Here is a 19,232-nt window from a genome sequence, read left to right as displayed (position 1 = left end):
CCAGGGGCAGCTGGGAGGAGGCAGCGGGGATTGGGATTTGGGGGGGGGGGGGAACTGGGGTCCCTTGCGTCTACCAACGGGCGTCTCCGGGGTCCCGGGCGCGGGACAGCGGGTGCGGGGTCCCACTTTACCTTGCCCACGTACAGGGGCTCGGTGCCCGTGTACTCTTCCACCACGAAGAACTGGTTCCACACCCAGCCGCGCTTCACGCGGCCCGCGCCCGGCGCGCCGTTCTGCGCAGCCCCGGACGCCGAGGGCGCAGGCGTGCCCGCCGCCCACAGGGGTCCCGGCGGCGGCGGCGGCATCAGCAGCAGCAGCAGCAGCATCGCGGGCGACAGCGCCGCTCCCACCCGGGGCCCCCGACCGTCGGGCCGCGGCCTCATGCTTGGCCTGCGAGGGGCCCGGGCCCAGGAGCATGGACGGGAGGTACCAGGGCGTCGCCGCTTGGTGGCAGGACGGAGCGGCGCCGCGTCACATGGCGGCCTCAGCGCGGCCGCCGGGGCACCGCCCCCGACGGGGCACCCGGACAGGCCCGCGACCCTGAACGCCGCCCAGCCGTGGAGGCGCCCGGCTGGAGGGGGAGGGGGCGCGGCCGCACCCGGGGCATGGACGGCCCCCCGGGGTCCCCGCCCGCGCCCCCCTGGCGCCGCCGCGGCCGGATCACCAGGCAGCGCCTTGGCAGCTCCGGAGTCTGGGGTGCGCCATGGTCCCTGAGCGCAGGGGTCCTTCGGGGACGAGAGGCCGTCCGGGCCAGGAGCCTGCGAGAAAAACAAGAAAACATCAGAGGAGGCTGTCTGCGGGGACAGGGCAGGTTGGGTCTACCTTTTTGTCCTTTAGGTACTAATTAAACACCTACCATGTGCCTGGCACTGTGCAGCGTGGGGCAGGCAAGACAGAGTGGTTCCCGCCTTCTTGGCCCACGGCCTAGTAGCCCTGCCCCTCCCCCTCCCCCAGCCCTGGATGCTTCCTTTCCACTCCCACCGCACACCTCTCTTCTCCCCCGCTCTCCCAGCACGCCCCCTTTCCTCACAGCCCCCGCATCCAGCCCTTTCTTGGTGGTTCTGGGCTGGCCCGGGTGCCCCCAGGGGCAGGGACCTTATGAGCTGCTTTCCCTGCCCCCTGGCTGACAACCTCTCCAGCCCAGCCCACCCCATAGAAAACCCCCATCCTAGAGAGGAAGCTGCCCCTTTCAGAAGGGGTCTTCAAGAGCTCCCAGGACCCAGGCCTCCTGGGGGCACAGAGTCCAGCACGCAGCCCGCCACCCACCACTCCTGCCTCCCCACAGCAGCACAGAGAGGTCATTCCATCCAAACCAGGGGCCCAGGGAAGGCCCGCTGACCTCATGTGAGTCCCTCCACGCTCCCTTTCATGGGTGGGACACCTGAGTCCCAGAGGGCCTTGCTTGGAGGCTCCCTCTGTGGCTTTGGGCAGGGTCACATCCCCTCTGAGCTTGCGTTTGGTGTCTCCACACTCCCCAGAAAAACCTTCCTTTCCCAAAGTCTGAAAGACACTTCCCCTTCCTGGACCAGCACTGCCTCCCCAGATCAATCCATCTCTCCTTCCCTCCCTCCATCAGATTCTGCTTTCAGCAAGAAAGGATCTGAGGGACTAACTCCTACTCAAGCCATAATGATGAATAATGGCTTAATGTGGGTGTTTACAGGGGACAGCAATGCTGTTTTCATGGAGGAGTTTCAGGCACTGAGAAGCATTAGCGGAGGTGAGGGGCTCAGTCCCCACTTTTCCTCTCCCCAAGCCCAGTTCATTTCAACAACTCCATTCCGCTGAGCTTCGACTCTGCCAGGTTTGGGCTGGATGCTAAGATAAAGATTAAACATATATACACTACCAGATGTAAAATAGATAGCTAGTGGGAAGCAACTGCATAGCACAGGGAGATCAGCTCTGTGCTTTGTGACCACCTAGAGGGGTGGGATAGGGAGGGTGGGAGGGACGGAGATGCAAGAGGGAAGAGATATGGGAACATATGTATATGTATAACTGATTCACTTTGTTATAAAGCAGAAACTAACACACCATTGTAAAGCAATTATACTCCAATAAAGATGTTAAAAGGAAAAAAAAAAGATTAAATAAGCTCACAGTTTAGTGGGGTGAGAGACAAGACCCCCAGTAATGACCTAAATGCCAGGTTGTTTGTGATCAGAGCTGTAAAAGGGTGTGCAACCTGACACCTGTGGGCCTCAGGGAAGGGAGTGGGCACAGCTGTCTGGAAGTGGCTGGTGGGTGGGAGGGCATCAGGGCTGCTTCTTGGAGGAGGGGGCATCTGATCGGTGGGAAGAAAGGGATGGGCATTCTGACAGAGGAGTATGCAGCCAGGCTAAGGGTGATCTGGCTAGTTTGGGGAATCAGGTTGGAAACATGAGGTGTGTGGCTAAGCAGAGAATCTGTGAGGGTCTGACCTGGCCCCAGCCAGGTCCTCCTGTGTACAAAGGAAGTGGCTGGACTCTTTGGGGCAGAAGACATGCTGATCACTTCCTGTGACCCAGGACCACAGCAGGTAATTCTCCTACCTTTAACTCAGTAACTCACATGAGTCACAACAACTGTGAAAGTTGGTGTCTTATACCCATTTTGCAGAGATGCTCGACTCCCCAGTGCTCTTTCCCACTATCAGCTCCAGAATTTCTTTATGGAAGGGGTTCCAGGGTAGGGAGTCATCTGTTGGGAGGTGCGCGTGATGGTGCATTTCAGGGCAATGAGAATAAGAAAACATCAACGGTCCATAGGGAAGAGCAGAGGGGAGGAGTCCTGAGCCAGCCCTCTTTCCCTGTAGGACCCACCCTGAATTAATGGACATCAAGAAGGCCCACGACCCTGCTGTGAGCATCCGCAGCTCCCCTGTCCCACCCCGTCCTCGCCCACTCCATGGGGTCTAGGGATGAAGGCACAACCCAGGAATGTTGGTGGACCTTCCTCCACCCAAGTGGCCCCCTCTCCGCAATCCCTGAGCTGTGCTGCCGCCTCTGGGGATCCAGCGTTGATTCCCCACGTTATGGCCTGGGCTGGTTGTAACGAGGCTGGAGTCATGGGTGAGAAGGAGGCGCCGCTCTGAAGCCTTCATTTCCTGGAGCTTATGACTTCCATGCGCGCTGCAGGAACTTGTCCCCAGGCTCCATCAGGCAGTTTCAGGGCCCAACACAGCCTTGCAGGGACGCAGAGGGGAGGGGCTGGTGGGAGGGAGGGTTTGGGGGAGGCTGGGGCCATCTCTGGGGAGGCCTGGCGCAGGAAGTGGGAACAAGGGGAGATCCCCCAATGTTTGCAGACACCCTGTTGTGGCTTTCTCCCTCCCTCTCTCCCTCCTTTCCTTGATTTCTTTCTTTATAACACCTTTTACAAGAGGGGGACATACTAAGATTCAATCATTCATTCGTTCATCATACATTAGCATCTACTACAACTAGGGAGACAGAAATGCATTTCATTTATTCATTCAACACACTTGAAAAACAGTTTCTCTGTGTAAGACAGCAAGATGCACTCAGCTGCTCAGCTATACGACAGGAGAGAGATGCATTTCTTCTGGTTATTCATTTACTCTTTCTACAAATATTTACCCGTGCCTCCCTGATGCCAGCCCCTGTGCACTGGAGACAAAGCAATAAAAAAGTCCCAGCTCTCATGGAGCTGACCTTCTGGTAACAAAGGAATGAAATCTACAATATAATTTCGGGGATTGATAAGAAGGAATATAAAGCAGGAAAGAGGGAGGAAGAGGATGATGGAAGGACTAGGGTGTGTGTTATTACAGACAGGGTATCAGGGAGGATCTCTCAGAGGAAGTGACATTTGGCTGATCTGGAAGAATGAGAAGGAGCAGGGTACAGCAAGGTTCGATGCAGAGGGAACAGCATGTACAAAGGTCCAGAGGCTGGAACACGCTGAGGAACAGTAAGGAGGCCACTGTAGCTGGTACGGAGCAAGGGGGTGGTTGAAGATGCATCAGGAGAGGGCGGGTACAAGGCAGACTGGAGGAAGGAAAGCAGTGTCCATTTTATTCTGAGCGTGCAGAGAAATATTAGGAGGGACTTTATACAATAAAAACCATGGGAGACTGAAATGGCACATGGCCGTAATCATGAATTTCATGATGCGAGTCCTTCAACTTTGGAGGTCTAGGCATAGTGGGTTGCAGAGTAGGGACAGCATCACAGAGGAGGTGGCACTTGGAGTTAAAGCACAGGAGGGATTTGGATATGTGGAATTTGGGGTGTTGGGGAGGAGAGGGAGTGCTCTGTGGAAGGGCTACAAAGGTCTGAGGTCAAATCCCACTTTAGAAAGGGGCAGAGGCCAAGAGTGTTGTCCAAAGTTGCATAGGATACTTGGTGATGGAGCAGGGCCTCGAACCCAGGACTTGGATTCCCCTTGGGGGAGGGCACCTTTGAGGGGATGGGAAAAGACGCCCCTCTGAGTGGATGCAGCCCAGTGCCAGGAGGCACGCTTGGCAAGACAAGGGTGGCTGCATCTCAGTCACCACCTACCCCCTTGTACAGGGCACATCCTGTGCTGTCATTTGAGGGACGAGGCCCTCACAGCCCCATCCCTCCCTCCCTTCCTTTCTCTCCTGCTCCAGCTGCTTTTCCCAAGTGGGTGTCAACTACAGGACCCTGTCTTGGCATTCCAAGTCCTTCAGGGGAGGCAGCTGTGGCGCCTTGGAGCTGCGTTTGGCTCTGCTGGGCCTCCCTGTGAGATCTTGGGCATGTTGGTGGCCTTCTCTGGGCCACACGTCTCAGCCTACTGCACAGTTGTTTAATCCCAAATAGGATGAAAAGCCGAGCCCCAACCTTGCTCAGTAAATGTTGGCTTTGCCCTGTCTGCTCTTCAGCCTCACCTCCTATAATCCATGTGCCCTCGGGCCCACGTAAGTGCGTGTGGTTCCTACGTGCGTGCGGGCACAGGTCTGCAATCGTGGATGCCAGCGCATGTGTGTATCTGGTGCCTATTCCTTCATTCCACAGATATTTGTGAGTTTCCACTCTGTTCTGTTCTCAGCACAATGAAAAGAAACAGAGTCCTTGCCCTTGCACGTCTAGTGGGTTCAGACGATAAACAAACAAATAACATGTCAGATGATGGTAAGTGCTATGGAGAAAAACAAAGCAGGGTAAGGGGCACAGGAAGTGCTGGATGGGGATTTTCTCTCTCCCTCTTTCTCTCTCAATCATGTATTATAAATGATAATTTATACAAGGTGGTCAGGGAAGGCCCAGCAGTGAAAATGACATTTGAACAGAGATCTGAAGTGAGGGAAGGAGAGAGCTGTGCACATAGTTGGAAGAAGAGCATTCCAGGCTGAGGGAACAGCAAGTGCAAAGGCCCTGAGGTCAGTGCATATTTGGTGTGCAGGAGAAAAGCAAGAAGCCCAGTGTTGCTGAAATGGAGTGAGTGCAGGGGGGCAGCAGGAGATGAAGCCAGAGAGATGTGGAGCTGGGCATCAGACCCTGCAGGGTCTCCTTTGGGTTTTTCTGAGTGAGATGGGACCCAGTAGGAGGGTTTGAGCAGAGGAATGACATGATCTGATTTATGTTTTAAAAGATCACTCTGGTTGTTTGGCTTCTGTATTCAAAATAGAGAGAAGCTGGGGCTGGGAGGGGGCAAGGGAGCTATTTCAGTAATCCAGACGAGGAGTAAAGGTGGCTTGGACCAAGTGGGAGCAGTGGAGGTGCTGAGAATAAGGCTGTATCACAACATATGTTGATGGGTCAGAAATGGGGTGTGAGGGAAAGAGAGGAACCGAGCATGACCACATCTGCAGCGTAGGCGACGGAAATGATGGGGTGTCCTTTCACGGAGCTGCAGACAAGCATGGGCAGAGCAGATTTGGGAGACAATCAGGGACTCATTTGGACATATTACAATCAAGTCTTGGATGTGCTACATCCAATGCCTATTAGACGTCCAGCAGAGACGTTGAGCAGGCAACCGTACTTACAGTCAGGAGCTCAGGGGCGAGGTCCCGGCTGCAGATACAAATGAGGGAATTTGGATGATATTTAGAGCTGAGACTGAGTGAGCTTATGAAGGAGTGAGCGTAGATGGGGAAGAGGTCCTGCACCTCAGCACATAGAGATCGGGGAGATGAGGAGGAAATAGCGAAGGAGGCTGAGAAAGAGGGGAGAGGGGAAGGGGAGGGGAGGAGAGAGGAGGTACCTTGGAAGCCCATAGAAGAAAGGAAGAAGGAGGCATTAACTGGTGACTGTCTGTCCACCTTTGCTTGTGTCAGTTCCACTTTACATCTGTTGTCCTGGCATAACTATGAATAGTGTCATACCCTCTTCTACTCTCAGATTGGATGATAAATTATATGGTCATCCTACTGATAGGTCAAGTCAGATGCGGACTTTGAATTGACCATTGGATTTAGCAACACGGAGGTCATTAGTGGCCTTGATAAAAGCTATTTTGGTTGAGTGGTGGGTGTGCAGGCATGACTGGAGTGGATTCAGGAGAGACTGGGAAGAGAATAGGTGGAGACACATGTGTGAGTGGGCCGCAGCCCCTCTAGGGATTTTTGAAGGTTCGTTTTGCCTGCTCCCCCAGCTCCCGCCCCTACCTCAGCAGTCTGGCTGGGTTTTATGGTGTGTAAAGAGAGCGATGGGAAATATAAAAGATGGGCTGGCTGCTAAAGGCTAATTCATTCCCCCAGTCTTCTTTCTTGTTTCAATTTTCTTTTGATAGCCACTTTCCCACAGCTTGGCCATGTGTACAGCCCCTCCCATCTGAACAGTGATTAGTCTAAGCCAATAAGAGCCATTCCCCCATCCCCACCAGTGATTGGTCTAGAAAGTATCATGTGACATAATTCTGGCCAGTGAAATATAACTCCTGAAGAGCGTCTGGATATATATTTTTTACTCTTTAAAAAGAGATGCCTTGAGGAGAAATTTTTTATTTTCTGCATGTGTGAGAAGGTGATGGCCAGAGCAATAGCAGCCATTTTGGGACAATGAGGGGAGCTACTCCAAGAGGCCAAAGGGACCTACTAAGAAATGATGGAACAATCTGTATCCTTGATGATATTGTTGAACCACCAAAGTTATCCATTCTGGGCTTGGATGATCCAGTTCCAGCCCCACTTCCTCCACACTCTCATTCTCTCTCTCCTCTGAACCCCCTCAGACCTCTATGGCTGGGTCTTCCTCTGGGGTTTGGTGTCAGCAGTGATGGCAAGCTTCTGGAGGACAGAGATCATGCCTATTCCTTCTTCCATCCCTCCCTGCTCCTTCCCACACATACCTGGCAGAGCCAAACAGGGAGCTGGGGTCTGGGAGGGACTAAGGAGAATTTTGCCTCAGATAGATTTGGGGAGCTGCTTGGGCAACATGCCTTTCCTTCTCACTGAGGAGCTGCTAGACTTGCTGATTTGCTGTGGGCATCACTGCCACTGCCTACATTGTATACTATCAGAATCTGGGCTGGGTGACCAGCATGTCCTTTCTTGATTTCTCAGTGCCCTAGTACCATTGCTGCCAAGGCTGTATCACTGCAAGCTCAGTGGCTCCAGGCCTTCCTTTGTTATCTGGCTGTCTTCCTGGGGTCAGAGGAAGGAATTCTTATCCTACCCATCCCACATTTGTTTCCCAGACTCTCACTCTGCCAAGACCAAGAAGAGGGGCTGGGCTCAGTGACCCCACAGGCAGGACAAAGCAGGGGAGACTTCATGGTGCAGCCTGGGGCTCCTCACCCCTGCCTCCTCCCCCAGATTCCTGATAATCTTCTTAGCCCCTATCTCTGGGGCAGAATTTAACATTCAGGGGACCTAAAGCCATGAGGTCCAAAGTCAGACCAGGGTTTGAGTCCCAATTCCATTGTTTTACTGTATGTATGATCTTGGTAATTTTCTCCATTTCTCTGAGTCTCAGTTTTCTTATCAGAAAAATGGGGATAACAGTGCTTACCTTCTAGACCTAGTGTGAGGAATAAATGAGATGATGCATGTGAAGGGATCCACAGTGTTCGGCAATAAATTTTAGCTAGTATACCGATAATGGCTACTGTTATTATTATTATTTCTGGTCACTTGAAAAATACTACTGGATCCCTATTATGCACAAAGTATCCTGACCAGGTAAAAGGGGTTCATAATTATCTGTCCACTCAGTCACTCATTTATTCACTCATGCATTTATTTAACAACTGTGGATTTCCCTGGTGGTCCAGTGGTTAAGATTCCACGCTTCCAATACAGGGGGGCTCGGGTTTGATCCCTGGTCAGGGACCTAAGATCCCACATGCCACACGGTGTGGCCAAAAAATAAACAAATAAATAAATATTTAACAACTGCTATGAGCCCATGAGTGCACCTTGTTCCAAGAAGAGTGAAGACTTGTACCGGGTCAGGGTAGTTCCCCTGGCTCCAGGGCTAGGCTGGTGCCTGGGGGATGCAGGAAGAGGCAGCTCATTCATTTGCTCATTCATTCATTCACTCCCTCCATTCTGCACACTGGTTTGGCGTGTATATGTCCTTTCTCCGTGCCCACCTGGCTCCCAGGTCTGCCAGTGGGAACTGTGTCTGGCAGCCTGGCTCCTGTCTGCCCTGCCCGAGTCCCAAGGGCACCATGCCGGCTGGATCCTGAGCCCAGATCTCTCTGTGCTTGGCTGCTGCCTTCTCCCTGGGGGGAAATTATCTCTAACAGCTCAGTACTCTCCCTCCAGGCCAGAATGGATCCCAGAGTAATGCAGGAGCCGTTGAGGTGTGGAGGGGTGCTGGGCAGGGTCACCTGTCTCTGCTCACCTCTCATTGCTCCCCCGCCCCCTGCTCCAAGGAAGGCACAGTGAAACCATAGACAAGAGAGCAGACCAGTTACGGCCTTGGCCTGCCTTGACATCCATGAGCATGTGTGTGCCTGAGCACGTGTGTGCGTTTGCATCAGTAATGACGTGTGCAGGGGAAGCACGCGTGTGCACTGTATCCCAGCACCTAGAACAACTTCCTGCATGCGGTAGGCGCTCAGTAAGTGTGGAGCGAGTGACTGGATGGGGGCCTGCTCTGTGTGGGCCGAGTCCGTGGGCTGTCCCTGGGGTCTTGGGGGTGATGCACGAGTCCTATAAGCTCAGCGTTACATTGCTAGGTGGGGTGGCGACTGCCTCTCTGGGTGTTTTTGTGGGGGGTCAGGATATGCCAAAGCTTCTGGGCTTGGTAGCTGGACCATTATCCGGGGTGGCAAAGGTGGGAGGTCAGGGGAGAGGGACGAGCAGAGCTGGGGCCATATGTACCCCATATACAGGGTCACCCCATCTGCAAAGGCTGGTCCAAGGGCCCCCAGTCTTGCCCCCAGTCTATGCTGGGCACGCTGCCAGATGCACCTTCATGAAGCCCAGCTCAGTCTGGAAGGTTCTTTTCAAAATTTTCCCCAGCTCCCTTTCACCTTCAAGATAAAGTCCAGACTTGGGCCTGGCATTTGTTAGTTACCATTCAGAGTAACAAAGAGTTTTTCCTGTTCAATGACTCCACACAGACATAGTCCTTTGAGGTGGGGACTGTTATTTGCCCTCATTTTTCAGATGAGGAAACTGAGGCACAAAGAGTTCATGAAACTTGCCCAAGATACAACCGGGAGGATGTGGAGCTGGGATTTGAACTCTGGGCTGTTGGCTCCAAAGCCTGCACACGTGGCCACTCAAGGCCCTGTGAGATCTGGACGCCCCACTCTACGTTATTGTCACTGCATCTTTTCATGTACTCATCTCTCTGGGCAGGTGGCACCAACCACTGTTTACTACTTTTGTGCCTCTAGGCCTTTGCTCCTGCTGTTCCCTCTGCCAGGAATGCCCGTCTCCCATGTTGCCCCACATCCAACACTGACCCACCTCTCAGGGCCCATGCCCTCTTCTCCAGGCAGCCTCTCTGCCTCCCCCAATTCACCCACCCCCGACCCCAGTGAGTTCACTTGTCTGAGTGGTGGCTCAGAACCACACTCTCTCTTGTCTCGGTCTCAGCATCCTGCCAGCTGGCCGTGGGCACCTCCCTCACTGCCCTCTGCCCTTCAGCTCACACCTCTGTGCCGTGCTCAGAGTGGGTGCTACTGAATGTGTGAATGAACAGATGAAAGAATGCATGGATGGATGGATGGAAGGCCAGGTGGTGGGGTTGCTTGGTTACCGCCACACCATCTCCCCTGAGACTGCCCTTCTATGGCATCGTTTCCTTCTGTTTGTTCCATTCATTGATTCATTAAATATTTATTGAGCACCTACTCTATGCCGGACACTGTGCTGGAGGCTGAGGATGTAGCAGTGGACAAATCGAAGTCCCTGCCCCCATGGCCTTCTGTTCCGTGTGTGTGTGTGTGTGTGTGTGTGTGTGTGTGTGTAAGGAGGAGATATTCATCAATCCAATCATCTCACAAGTAAATGTACAATTACCAACGGGGTCAGGTTCCACAGAGGGAAAGTACAGGGGACTCCCACATTTAACAGGGGCACAACCTCATTAGGGATGGGTGGGGCCGGGGAGGGGCAGCTCCTTGAGAAGGGGGTTTTTGAGCTGAAACGTAAAGGATGAGAGAGACATGCTGGGGCCCAGGTAACAGAATGTGCAAAGCCGCATTTGAGGGCCTGAAAATTCAGGGGCCAGAGCACAGCGTGTGAGGGGGAGAGGCAACATACGAATGGGCTTAAGAAGTTTGGATTTTTAGCTCAGAGCAATGGGAAGGCATTGAAGGGTTTTTAGCAGAGGAGATGTGATCAAACTTGTGTTTTGAAGGAGATCACGGGCTTGAGGCTTAAAGGACAAACTGCGCATGTGTAGGACCAGAAGCAGGGGCCCCAAGAGGAGACGGTGGCGGTGTCTGGGGGAGAGACGCTGGTGGTGGCTCAGACCAGGGAGGCCGTTGTGGGATGGAGAGAAGGTGACGGATATGAAATATTTAGGAAGTGGACCAGTCTTGCTGATGGGTCCGACGTAGGGGATGAGGGAGAGCGACATCGGGCATGACCCCTGGTTTTTGTTTTAAGTGACATTTATTGATCACCTACTAAAACCCAGGCACTGTTCTGGCACTTTATGGGCATCACCTTGCTTATTCCTCACAATAGCCCCCTTCACAGTCTCATTTCACTCTGATAAGAATGCAGGGGCTGATGGGACCCAGTGGGGTTTGTCCCAAGCTTTGCTCCTTTGGGGGAACAGCCTTGGCAGATCAAAGGAATAGAGAAGGAAGAAAGGAAGGCAGGTTGCATATACTGAGCTGACTGAGTCAGTGAGAATGATGATAGATAACATTTTTAGAACTTTTACTGTGTGCCGGGCACAGTGCCATCCAATTAGCTAATAATAAGAGGTAACACTAAAGTCCATGCAGGACACTTTATATCAACGATCTGATTGAAATCTTGCAACAGCTCTCTTTAAAATTTCTATTACGGAAGAAAGGACAGTGGCTCAGAGAGGTTGAGGGACTTGCCCAAGATCACACAGCTAGCTAGTTGGTAGATGTGGAATTCAAATGGGTTGTGGCAGAGGGAGGGGCATGAGGATGGGCAAAGAGGTGTTTAGTGGCTGCTGGGAAGGAAGGAAAGGCCTGCATCTGGCTCTAAGCATGGACTATGTCCCTCCCCCCAAACACCTCTTGACACTGCTTACCCGAGGCCTGACTGTCTACTTAAAGCGTGACCTCCCATGAAAGTTATGAACACACACGTGTATGCACGTTCACAATTACACACACATGCACACACACACACCTTAGCTGCCACTGCTCACCGGCCCCGGGGTGGCCACCTGGACCCTCCACCCCAGGTGCCCGGGGCCTGCACCTGTCTCCCCGCCCTGCCCCCGCCCTGTCCGCCTGCTGGTGCCGCAGGCAGAGCCTGCTGTACATCACGTTGACAGTAGAAATTACATCCGAGCTGCTGTTTTACACCTCGCCCTGTCAGAACTCACTGCAGCCCAGTGATCAGGACAAATTGAATACCATCCTGGCCGTGTCAATATTTATTCCATTTTACAAATGCAGCCGGATGGGGGGCAGGGCCCTGCTGTGGTGCCAGCCAAGCAGAGCCCCGGGAGGTCCTTCTCCCTCTCACGCCTGAGCTGCTCCCTCCTCTCTCTCCTCCTCCCCTTTCTCGACTTTTGTAATCAGTTAAAATTGTGAAATTCAACATTCGTACCTAAAAGTGCACAAAACATAAATGCAGAGTTTAACAAATAATTATAAAATGAACCCCATGGATCACCCTTTGATCAAAACACTGAAAATTGTCCCCCCTTCAGAAGCCCCCCAACTGTGTCCCTTTTTGACCATAACCTAATGCTTCCCTTCTCCCTGGCTTTTACAACAACCAGGCCCTTGCCTTTTTATATGCTTTATAGTCTAATTAAGCCTTCCTAAAGTCTTAGTTTAGTTTTGTTTTGTTTTTAAGCTTGAGATAGATGGAATCATGCTGTATACACTCTTTTGCATCTTGTTTGCATTGTGTTTTTGAAATTCATCTTTTTTCTTGCATGTTTACTTTTCACTGCTGTATAGTACTCCATTGCATGAGTATACCATGAGTTATATTTCCATTCTAGTCATTCTCCTTTTTCCTCTGCTTTCTTCCTTTCTCCTGCTCTTCTTTCTAGTCTGTCTCTTCCTTCTCTTCTATCTTCTTCTCCCCCTGTATTGCCTCCTTGTTTGTCTGTCTCCCATTGTTCTGTCTGCTATATCTGTTCATATCACACACACATATACCTGATCCCAGCTCCTCCATCCTACCAGGTGCCTGGATGTTCCCTCTGGGTCTCTCCCTCCCTCACCCAGTTCCTGGAATACGTGGCTCCCGCCACAGGGAGGTTTCCCCAGACCTGAGTCTATTAAAGCTTATCTGTAGCAGAGGATCACTAGGGACAGAGACTGTGGGTCCACAGCAGGGTCCTTTGCCCCTGTGCATCAGCTTCTATTCTCACATCCGTAGGGGAGAAGTCCTCACCCATCACCCTCACTCAGACAGTAAAACACTACCATCTGGGCTGGGGTGAGAACCGAGGTGGTCCCGATCAGGATGCACCTGTAAGATGCACAGATGAGTTGGGAGGGGGGACTGGAACCGGGCCGGCCAAGGGTGAAGCCCCACCCTCAGCTCTGCTCACTCAAGGCCTCGTGGGGCACCCATCCCAGACCTAGCAATGGGTCTCACCCAGGGCATAGCAGAGGAGACCAGCTGGCTTGTGGGGGTCCTCATAGAGTGGAGGGCCCTCCAGGGAGTCATTAAAGAGACTGCTTGGATACCCCAGGAGCACGTGTGACACATCTCATTTCCGCCCTTATCTGTCTTGGAGCTGCGTTGATGATGCACATATTCAGGGTAGTTAATTTTTACTGCAACCCAAGCAGATGACATTAAGGGATCTATCCCTTTGCAGCACAGAAGGAAGCTCTCCAGGCTGGAAGGCAAGTGGACTAGGTTGGAGCTTGGCTGTGATCCCACTGTGCTGGGTGACCTTGGGCAAGTCCCCGCCCTCTCTGGGCTTCTGTACAATGGAAGGTCAAACTGTGGTTCCCAGGGCTCATCAGACAACCTGCTGGGAGCAGGGTCATGTTGGCAGCATAACAAGAGGGACTCTTAAAACACATTATCCCCAGGTCCCCGGGGCATCTGATTCAGTAATAGTGATAATAATATTAATAGGCAACATTTATAGGGTTCTTTCTACGTGCCAGGACTTGTGTATTTCATGAAATAAAAATAAGAAGCTGCGCTTGTTAACCGCTGCGCTAAGCACTTAACAAGAGTTCCCTTGTTTAATCTGTGCCACAGTCTGTTTTATTATTATTATTTTACAGATGAAGACATTGGGGCACAGAGAGGTGAAGTAACTTGCCCAAAGTCATAGCCAAGAAGTGGGGATCCAGGACTTGAACTAGGCAAGTCTGGCCCCAGAGCCTGTCCTAGGTCTGGGACAGCTCCCTAGCAGGTTCTGAGGCTGACCTGGGAGCCCCTGGACCAGGTGGTCAGAAAGTTGTGTAACAAAGATCAAGCATCATGTACCTACTACAAGCAACATGTTTTCATAGTGATTCATCAAGATGTGTGTGAAGGGCTCATCCAATAAACAAACAGTGCGAGCTCTTATTATTTTAAGCGAGCCTCACCCTATCCTCCTGAGATGGGCTTTAGTCTCTCCAATTACTGATGAAAAATAGAAGTACTTAAGAAGAGGTGGCTTGCTCAAGACACCATGTGGCTAGGATCCAGCTCCAAAGCTGTGAGCTTTCACCCTAGCATACTGCCTCCATGACCCCACTCTCCCCTGTTCCTTGTAATAGATACTGAATTGCATCCCCCAACTCTCTGGTCCTCAGTCTGGCCATCTGTAAAATGGAGGAGTTGGGCTAATGGGCTGGGAATCCGGCATCCCAGTTTTTGCCCCTAACACCAAGTGTTCTTGGGTAAGTTTCTTGCTTCTCTGGGCCTCAGTCTCCCCATCTGGAAAAGAAGGTTCTGTGATCCTCTTACAACACTGTACACAAAAGCTGTTTTACAACAAGCCTCCTGGTGATGGAAAGCCTTAGGTCCGCTTCCCTGGAAATAGGCTCCAGGGTAGAGATTTGCTTCCGGGAGGTTTATTGAGGAGAATTGAAGGGAACACTGTGGCAGGAGTGAGAGAGGCAAGGCTGCGCAGAGGGAGAACTTGAACTGTGAGGCTGTCACAGCAGAGGCCCCAGCTGCTTCCATGGGGTGCTCTGGAGCTGGGATGCTCCAAGTTGAGGCAAGGGGCCCGGCCTTTGAATCCATGCATCTACCAGATATTGGACGTGACTTGTCCACCCCTCCAGGGGGTGTGACCTTGAGCTAGACAGCTCCCTTTGGCTGAGGGCAATCCTGGTGAAGGGGCTCAGCTGAGGGCTGTTGGCAGCCACTGTCACAGCTGTCTTGGGCGGTACGTTCCACTACATAAAACTGGCTGAAAAATCGGGGCCTGACCTTGGCTCTGGAGATGACAGCAGACAAGACGTGGCCTGAGCCCTGGGCTTAGCCAGCTGGGCCGGCCCCGCTCGGAGCCCTGTGCCCCCAGTCTGCTGCCCGCTGTGATCACAGCAGGATCAGCGCTCCAGATCTCGCTTAAACCCTGGCTGCCACCACCTGCCTCGCGGCTCGTCTCCCGCGGCTCCCCGAGGTCCCAGTGATTATGCCACTGAAAATTCCGCTTTCATCTTGTCAACCTCGCAGTAAATTACAGGCCCGGGGAGGTGTGGGCCTCCTCCTTAAACAAGATTCAATTCCACTTAGCTGCCCCCCTTCCCACCCCACACACGGGTTCCTTCCCTCCTACCACCCCAGGCTCAGGATTTATGGCCTCTCCTTGCAGGCAGCTGGTAGCCATGGCAAGCTCCTTAGGGAGGCCTCAGGCTGGAGACTCGTCAGCCCCGATCTCCAGTGTGGCCACTTCCTCCTAGAATGGGAGAGAGGACAGGCCAAGACAGCAGAATAGGCTTCTGGAGGCCAAGGCGGAGAAACAACAGTAACCCCAGCAATAAAGGAGCACATTGATGCTATTCCATCTAATCCTCACACTAACCATGATGCGAGACACTACCATCACCCCCATTTTAGAGATGGGCAAACTGCGGGCAGGGAGCGTGGGGTCAACTGCCAAGGTCACATACCAAAGAAGCAGTTGACTCCAGGGCTGTGGCACTTACTACCGTGGCCACCGCCTCTTCCCCCAACCACTGTTCCTGGAGGGCTGTGGTCTCTTAGAGGGTTTCAGGCCCTCTGAGACCTTGACCCACCCATCTGACGTCTGATGTCTCTTAGATCTCAGCCTCTGCTCATATTCCTCTGGGGATGGGGAGATGCCTGCCTCTCTGAAGGACCCATGTCTAATGATTAGACACGGTCTCCAAATCATTGATCAAGCCCTGTCACCTCTCAGAAGCATTGTTTTGGCATTTAAGGTTCTCTGTGATCCAGGTGCCAGCTCCTTTCTGGAAACTTACCTTTTGTGGCTCACCAACACAGTAGGCTTCCTGCGGTGGTGGTTGGGGGGGGGGCCGGGGGGGGTTGGTCTCCGCCCTGCTTAGGGCCCAGCTCTGCCCCTGGGTCTTTCCATTCCCCCAACCCCTCACAATTACTACCCCCCTTCATTCCTATCCCAGAATATCAGAGCTGGAAATCCACTACTTTCCTCATTTTCCTGTTGGAGAGAGGCTCAGAGAGAGGATGATTTCCTTAGTGCACAGGGGGAGCTGATAATGGGCCCAAATCTTCTGCCAGTGGAAACAATAAATAGTAATAAAATAGCTCACATCCATTGAGTGCTTGACACCACCATCCTAAGCACCTCATGTGTAATCCACTTAATTCTCGAACAACCCTACAAGGCAGGCCCTATTTCTATTGTCATTTTGTGGACGGGATGAGGCACAGAGAGGTCAGGTGATGTCCCCAAGGTCGCACAGGTGGTCTGACATCAGAGCCAAGCTCCTCACCATGTGCTCCCACTGCTGCGCTCCGCCTGGCTTTTTTGTGAACAGTTGAGCAGACAGAAGATGCCAAGAGGAGCCAACATACCAAGGAAAAGTACAGGTGGCTGCTTTGTCAGGGAAACTGACCTGTCACTTGCATTACGGGGCCTGGGGCCTGAGGTCAGCACTCCCCCAGCCCCAAGTCTGCCCATTCGGGGTTGTCACTTCCCACCTTCTCTGCAGCTTCCCGTCCAAATCCCCAGGCACTTCCAGCCTTGCCACTTCTTCCTACTGGACTGCAATCCTGGACCCCTGGAGGCTAGGCCAGGATCTGACGCATCTCTGAGCCTAACCCAGGGACTAGAACATAGTAGGTGCTCAATAAAGGCTCGTTTTCCTTCTCTAAGGAAGTCACATGGGGCTCCCTGTAGCAGGTGACATTTGAATTGCTCCTTGAAGGTTAAGTAGCAGTTCACCATGTAGAACAAAGAGGAAAGGGATAACCAGGCAGAGGGAACTACTTGGGTGATGTCTTAGAGGAAGGAATATCCAGAATGTGGGGTGGGGGTGGGAGAGAATATTTCTCACGGGTCCTACATCCCCGTGCTGGGACTGCTGGAGCTGAAAGCTGCAAGCCAGTTTGGCCAAATCACTCCCCAGACTATGAGCAGGGCCTCATCTGGGGTGACAGATAGGCAGCACCGATGCCAGGCCTGAAGGAGGTTTCACTTTCTTCTCTCTCCTGACAAGCGATGGAGCTGGCAGATAGGGCATTTTCTTCCGTAATCTCCTGTCTCAGGCTGGAACAAGAAAGCAAGCCGAGCTCGGCACCTTGTTCAAACCTTAATCCTCTCCTTCCTGAGTTTAAAGCTATAGATTTGAGGCATGGATTCCCCAGCCCTTCCTCCAGGGGACACTGACACTGCAACTGTTGAAGAAAACAGAGCTCACACATACGGCTATACTGTAGGGGCTGCATGTGGGGAGTGGTGCGACACTAAATACGAGTTCTTCTTTGTGGAGAAGGCAGGAACTGGCGTGGGGGGAGTAGGCTTGGGAGTTGGACCTGGACTGGACTTCCAACTCTGCTACTGCCAGCCGTGTGACCTCAGTCACGCAAGTCGCTTCACCTCTCTGAGCCTCAGCATTCTCTCCTGTAGAACAGGGGAAATAAATCCTCCCAGATTTGTTGTGAGGCTCACATAGATGAATATCAAAGTAATCCTCTGGAAAGAGTTAAGTGCTATAACCAGGTGAGGTTTGATGATTATTATCCACAAGCGAGAGTGGATCAGAGCTTTGAGAGTGAAAGATAATAATAGTGGCTGCTATCTGTAGAGCTTTAACCACCCGCCATTACTACCCCAGGCTGAGCCCATTATAAGCATCCATTCGTGGAATCCCCACCCCACCCGCCCCAGAGGTAGGCACTATTATTATCCCTATTTTATAGATGAGAGAACACATCTCCTCTCTCTTGTTTCTTGCTCTTTTCAACAGAGAAAATGTCTCTTGTCTGAGGACAGGCCCCTCATCTGGGTTCGGAAGCCCACTCACACCTTCCCGGCATCTGAGAAACCTTACACTACAAATTCTCCCTTCTCCTGCCTTATCTTCACCTGTCTCTGATGGGCTCCTGGCATTTACATGTGCTCAGGAAGATTCCATCTTAAAGCAAACAAAAATAGGCACACACCTCTTGACACCTCTCAGCCCCTTCCCTTAACAGCAGAACTTCTCTGCAGGCTGGGTGTTCTCACGAACTCCTTCACTCACCTCCCACTCTCTTCTCAACCCACTGCCATCTGGCTTTCATCCCCAGCACTACATCAAGACGGCTCACAGAGGTCACCAATGACCTCCATCTTGCTAAATCCAATGGATGTTCTCCACTCTTCATTTTACTTGACCTCTCAGCAGCATTTGAAACATGAAACTAAACAACTGGGTTCCTTCCCACCTCTCTAACAATGCTTTCTGCATCTCCTTTGCAGGCATATCTGCCTCTATCCCATGCTCAAACTCCTCAATCTCTTCCTGGGCAATCTCAGCCATGCCAATGGCTCCAATTACCGTCAATACTATGATGACCCCCAAGCTTAGTCTCAACCTCCCTTCTGAAGTCCAGAGATAAAAAATACAATTGCTTCTCAATACTTCCACTTGGATGCCTCTGAGAGACCTCAAACCTAACATGTGAAAAACCAAACATACGTTCTTCTTCTTCCATGCTGGTCCTTCTCTTGTGTGCCCCATCTCAGTGAATGGCATCCTTATATGTCAAGTGGTCCAAGCCAGAAGGCTGGAAGTCATGCTTGACAACTCTCATCCCTGCAGCCCCCATGGGCAATCTATTATTAAGTCTGGTTCACTTTACTTCCTAAATAACTCTCTAAGTTGACCACTTTGCATCATCTTTATTACCACCCTAATTCAAACCAGGGATTCAAGATGATTCTTAGATTCCTGGCTTAACACTGTATGGTGTGACACTTACCGTGATGGAGCAAATGAGGGAAGGAAGGGTTGGGAGAGGAAGCGAGAGTTCCTATTTAGGTATCTTATGTTTGAGACATTGACGAGATCTGCAAGAGGAGATAAGCAGCAGGCAGTTGGGTGGAACGTCTGGACTCCAAGGAGAAGGGATATAAATCTGAGATTCATGAGCATGTAGGTGGTATCTAATGCTGAGGAAATGAATGAGATCACTTGGGGAGAGACAGAGAGCAGACCCAGAAGTGATCCCTGAGGCACTCCAACATCAGAGATGAAATAGAGGAGGAGAAGGAAACAGAAAGACTGAGAAGAAGCTTCCAGTG

At 52.1% G+C, this 19,232-nt stretch overlaps 1 protein-coding gene across 1 annotated transcript in view; it reads right to left on the bottom strand.

Moving 5' to 3' along the window:
* The window catches only part of CDH22 (cadherin 22), a 70,842-nt gene extending 70,459 nt beyond the window's left edge, over positions 1-383 (bottom strand). The window contains exon 1 of the mRNA XM_061208630.1: positions 132-383. Coding sequence (XP_061064613.1) covers positions 132-383 — 252 coding nt within the window. The remainder of the gene's footprint in view (positions 1-131) is intronic.
* Positions 384-19,232: the final 18,849 nt, after the last annotated feature.

The sequence above is a fragment of the Eubalaena glacialis genome, chromosome 13, assembly GCF_028564815.1.
Source record: "Eubalaena glacialis isolate mEubGla1 chromosome 13, mEubGla1.1.hap2.+ XY, whole genome shotgun sequence".
Classification (NCBI taxonomy): Eukaryota; Metazoa; Chordata; class Mammalia; order Artiodactyla; family Balaenidae; genus Eubalaena; species Eubalaena glacialis.
This window is presented reverse-complemented; position numbering and strand designations above follow the sequence as displayed.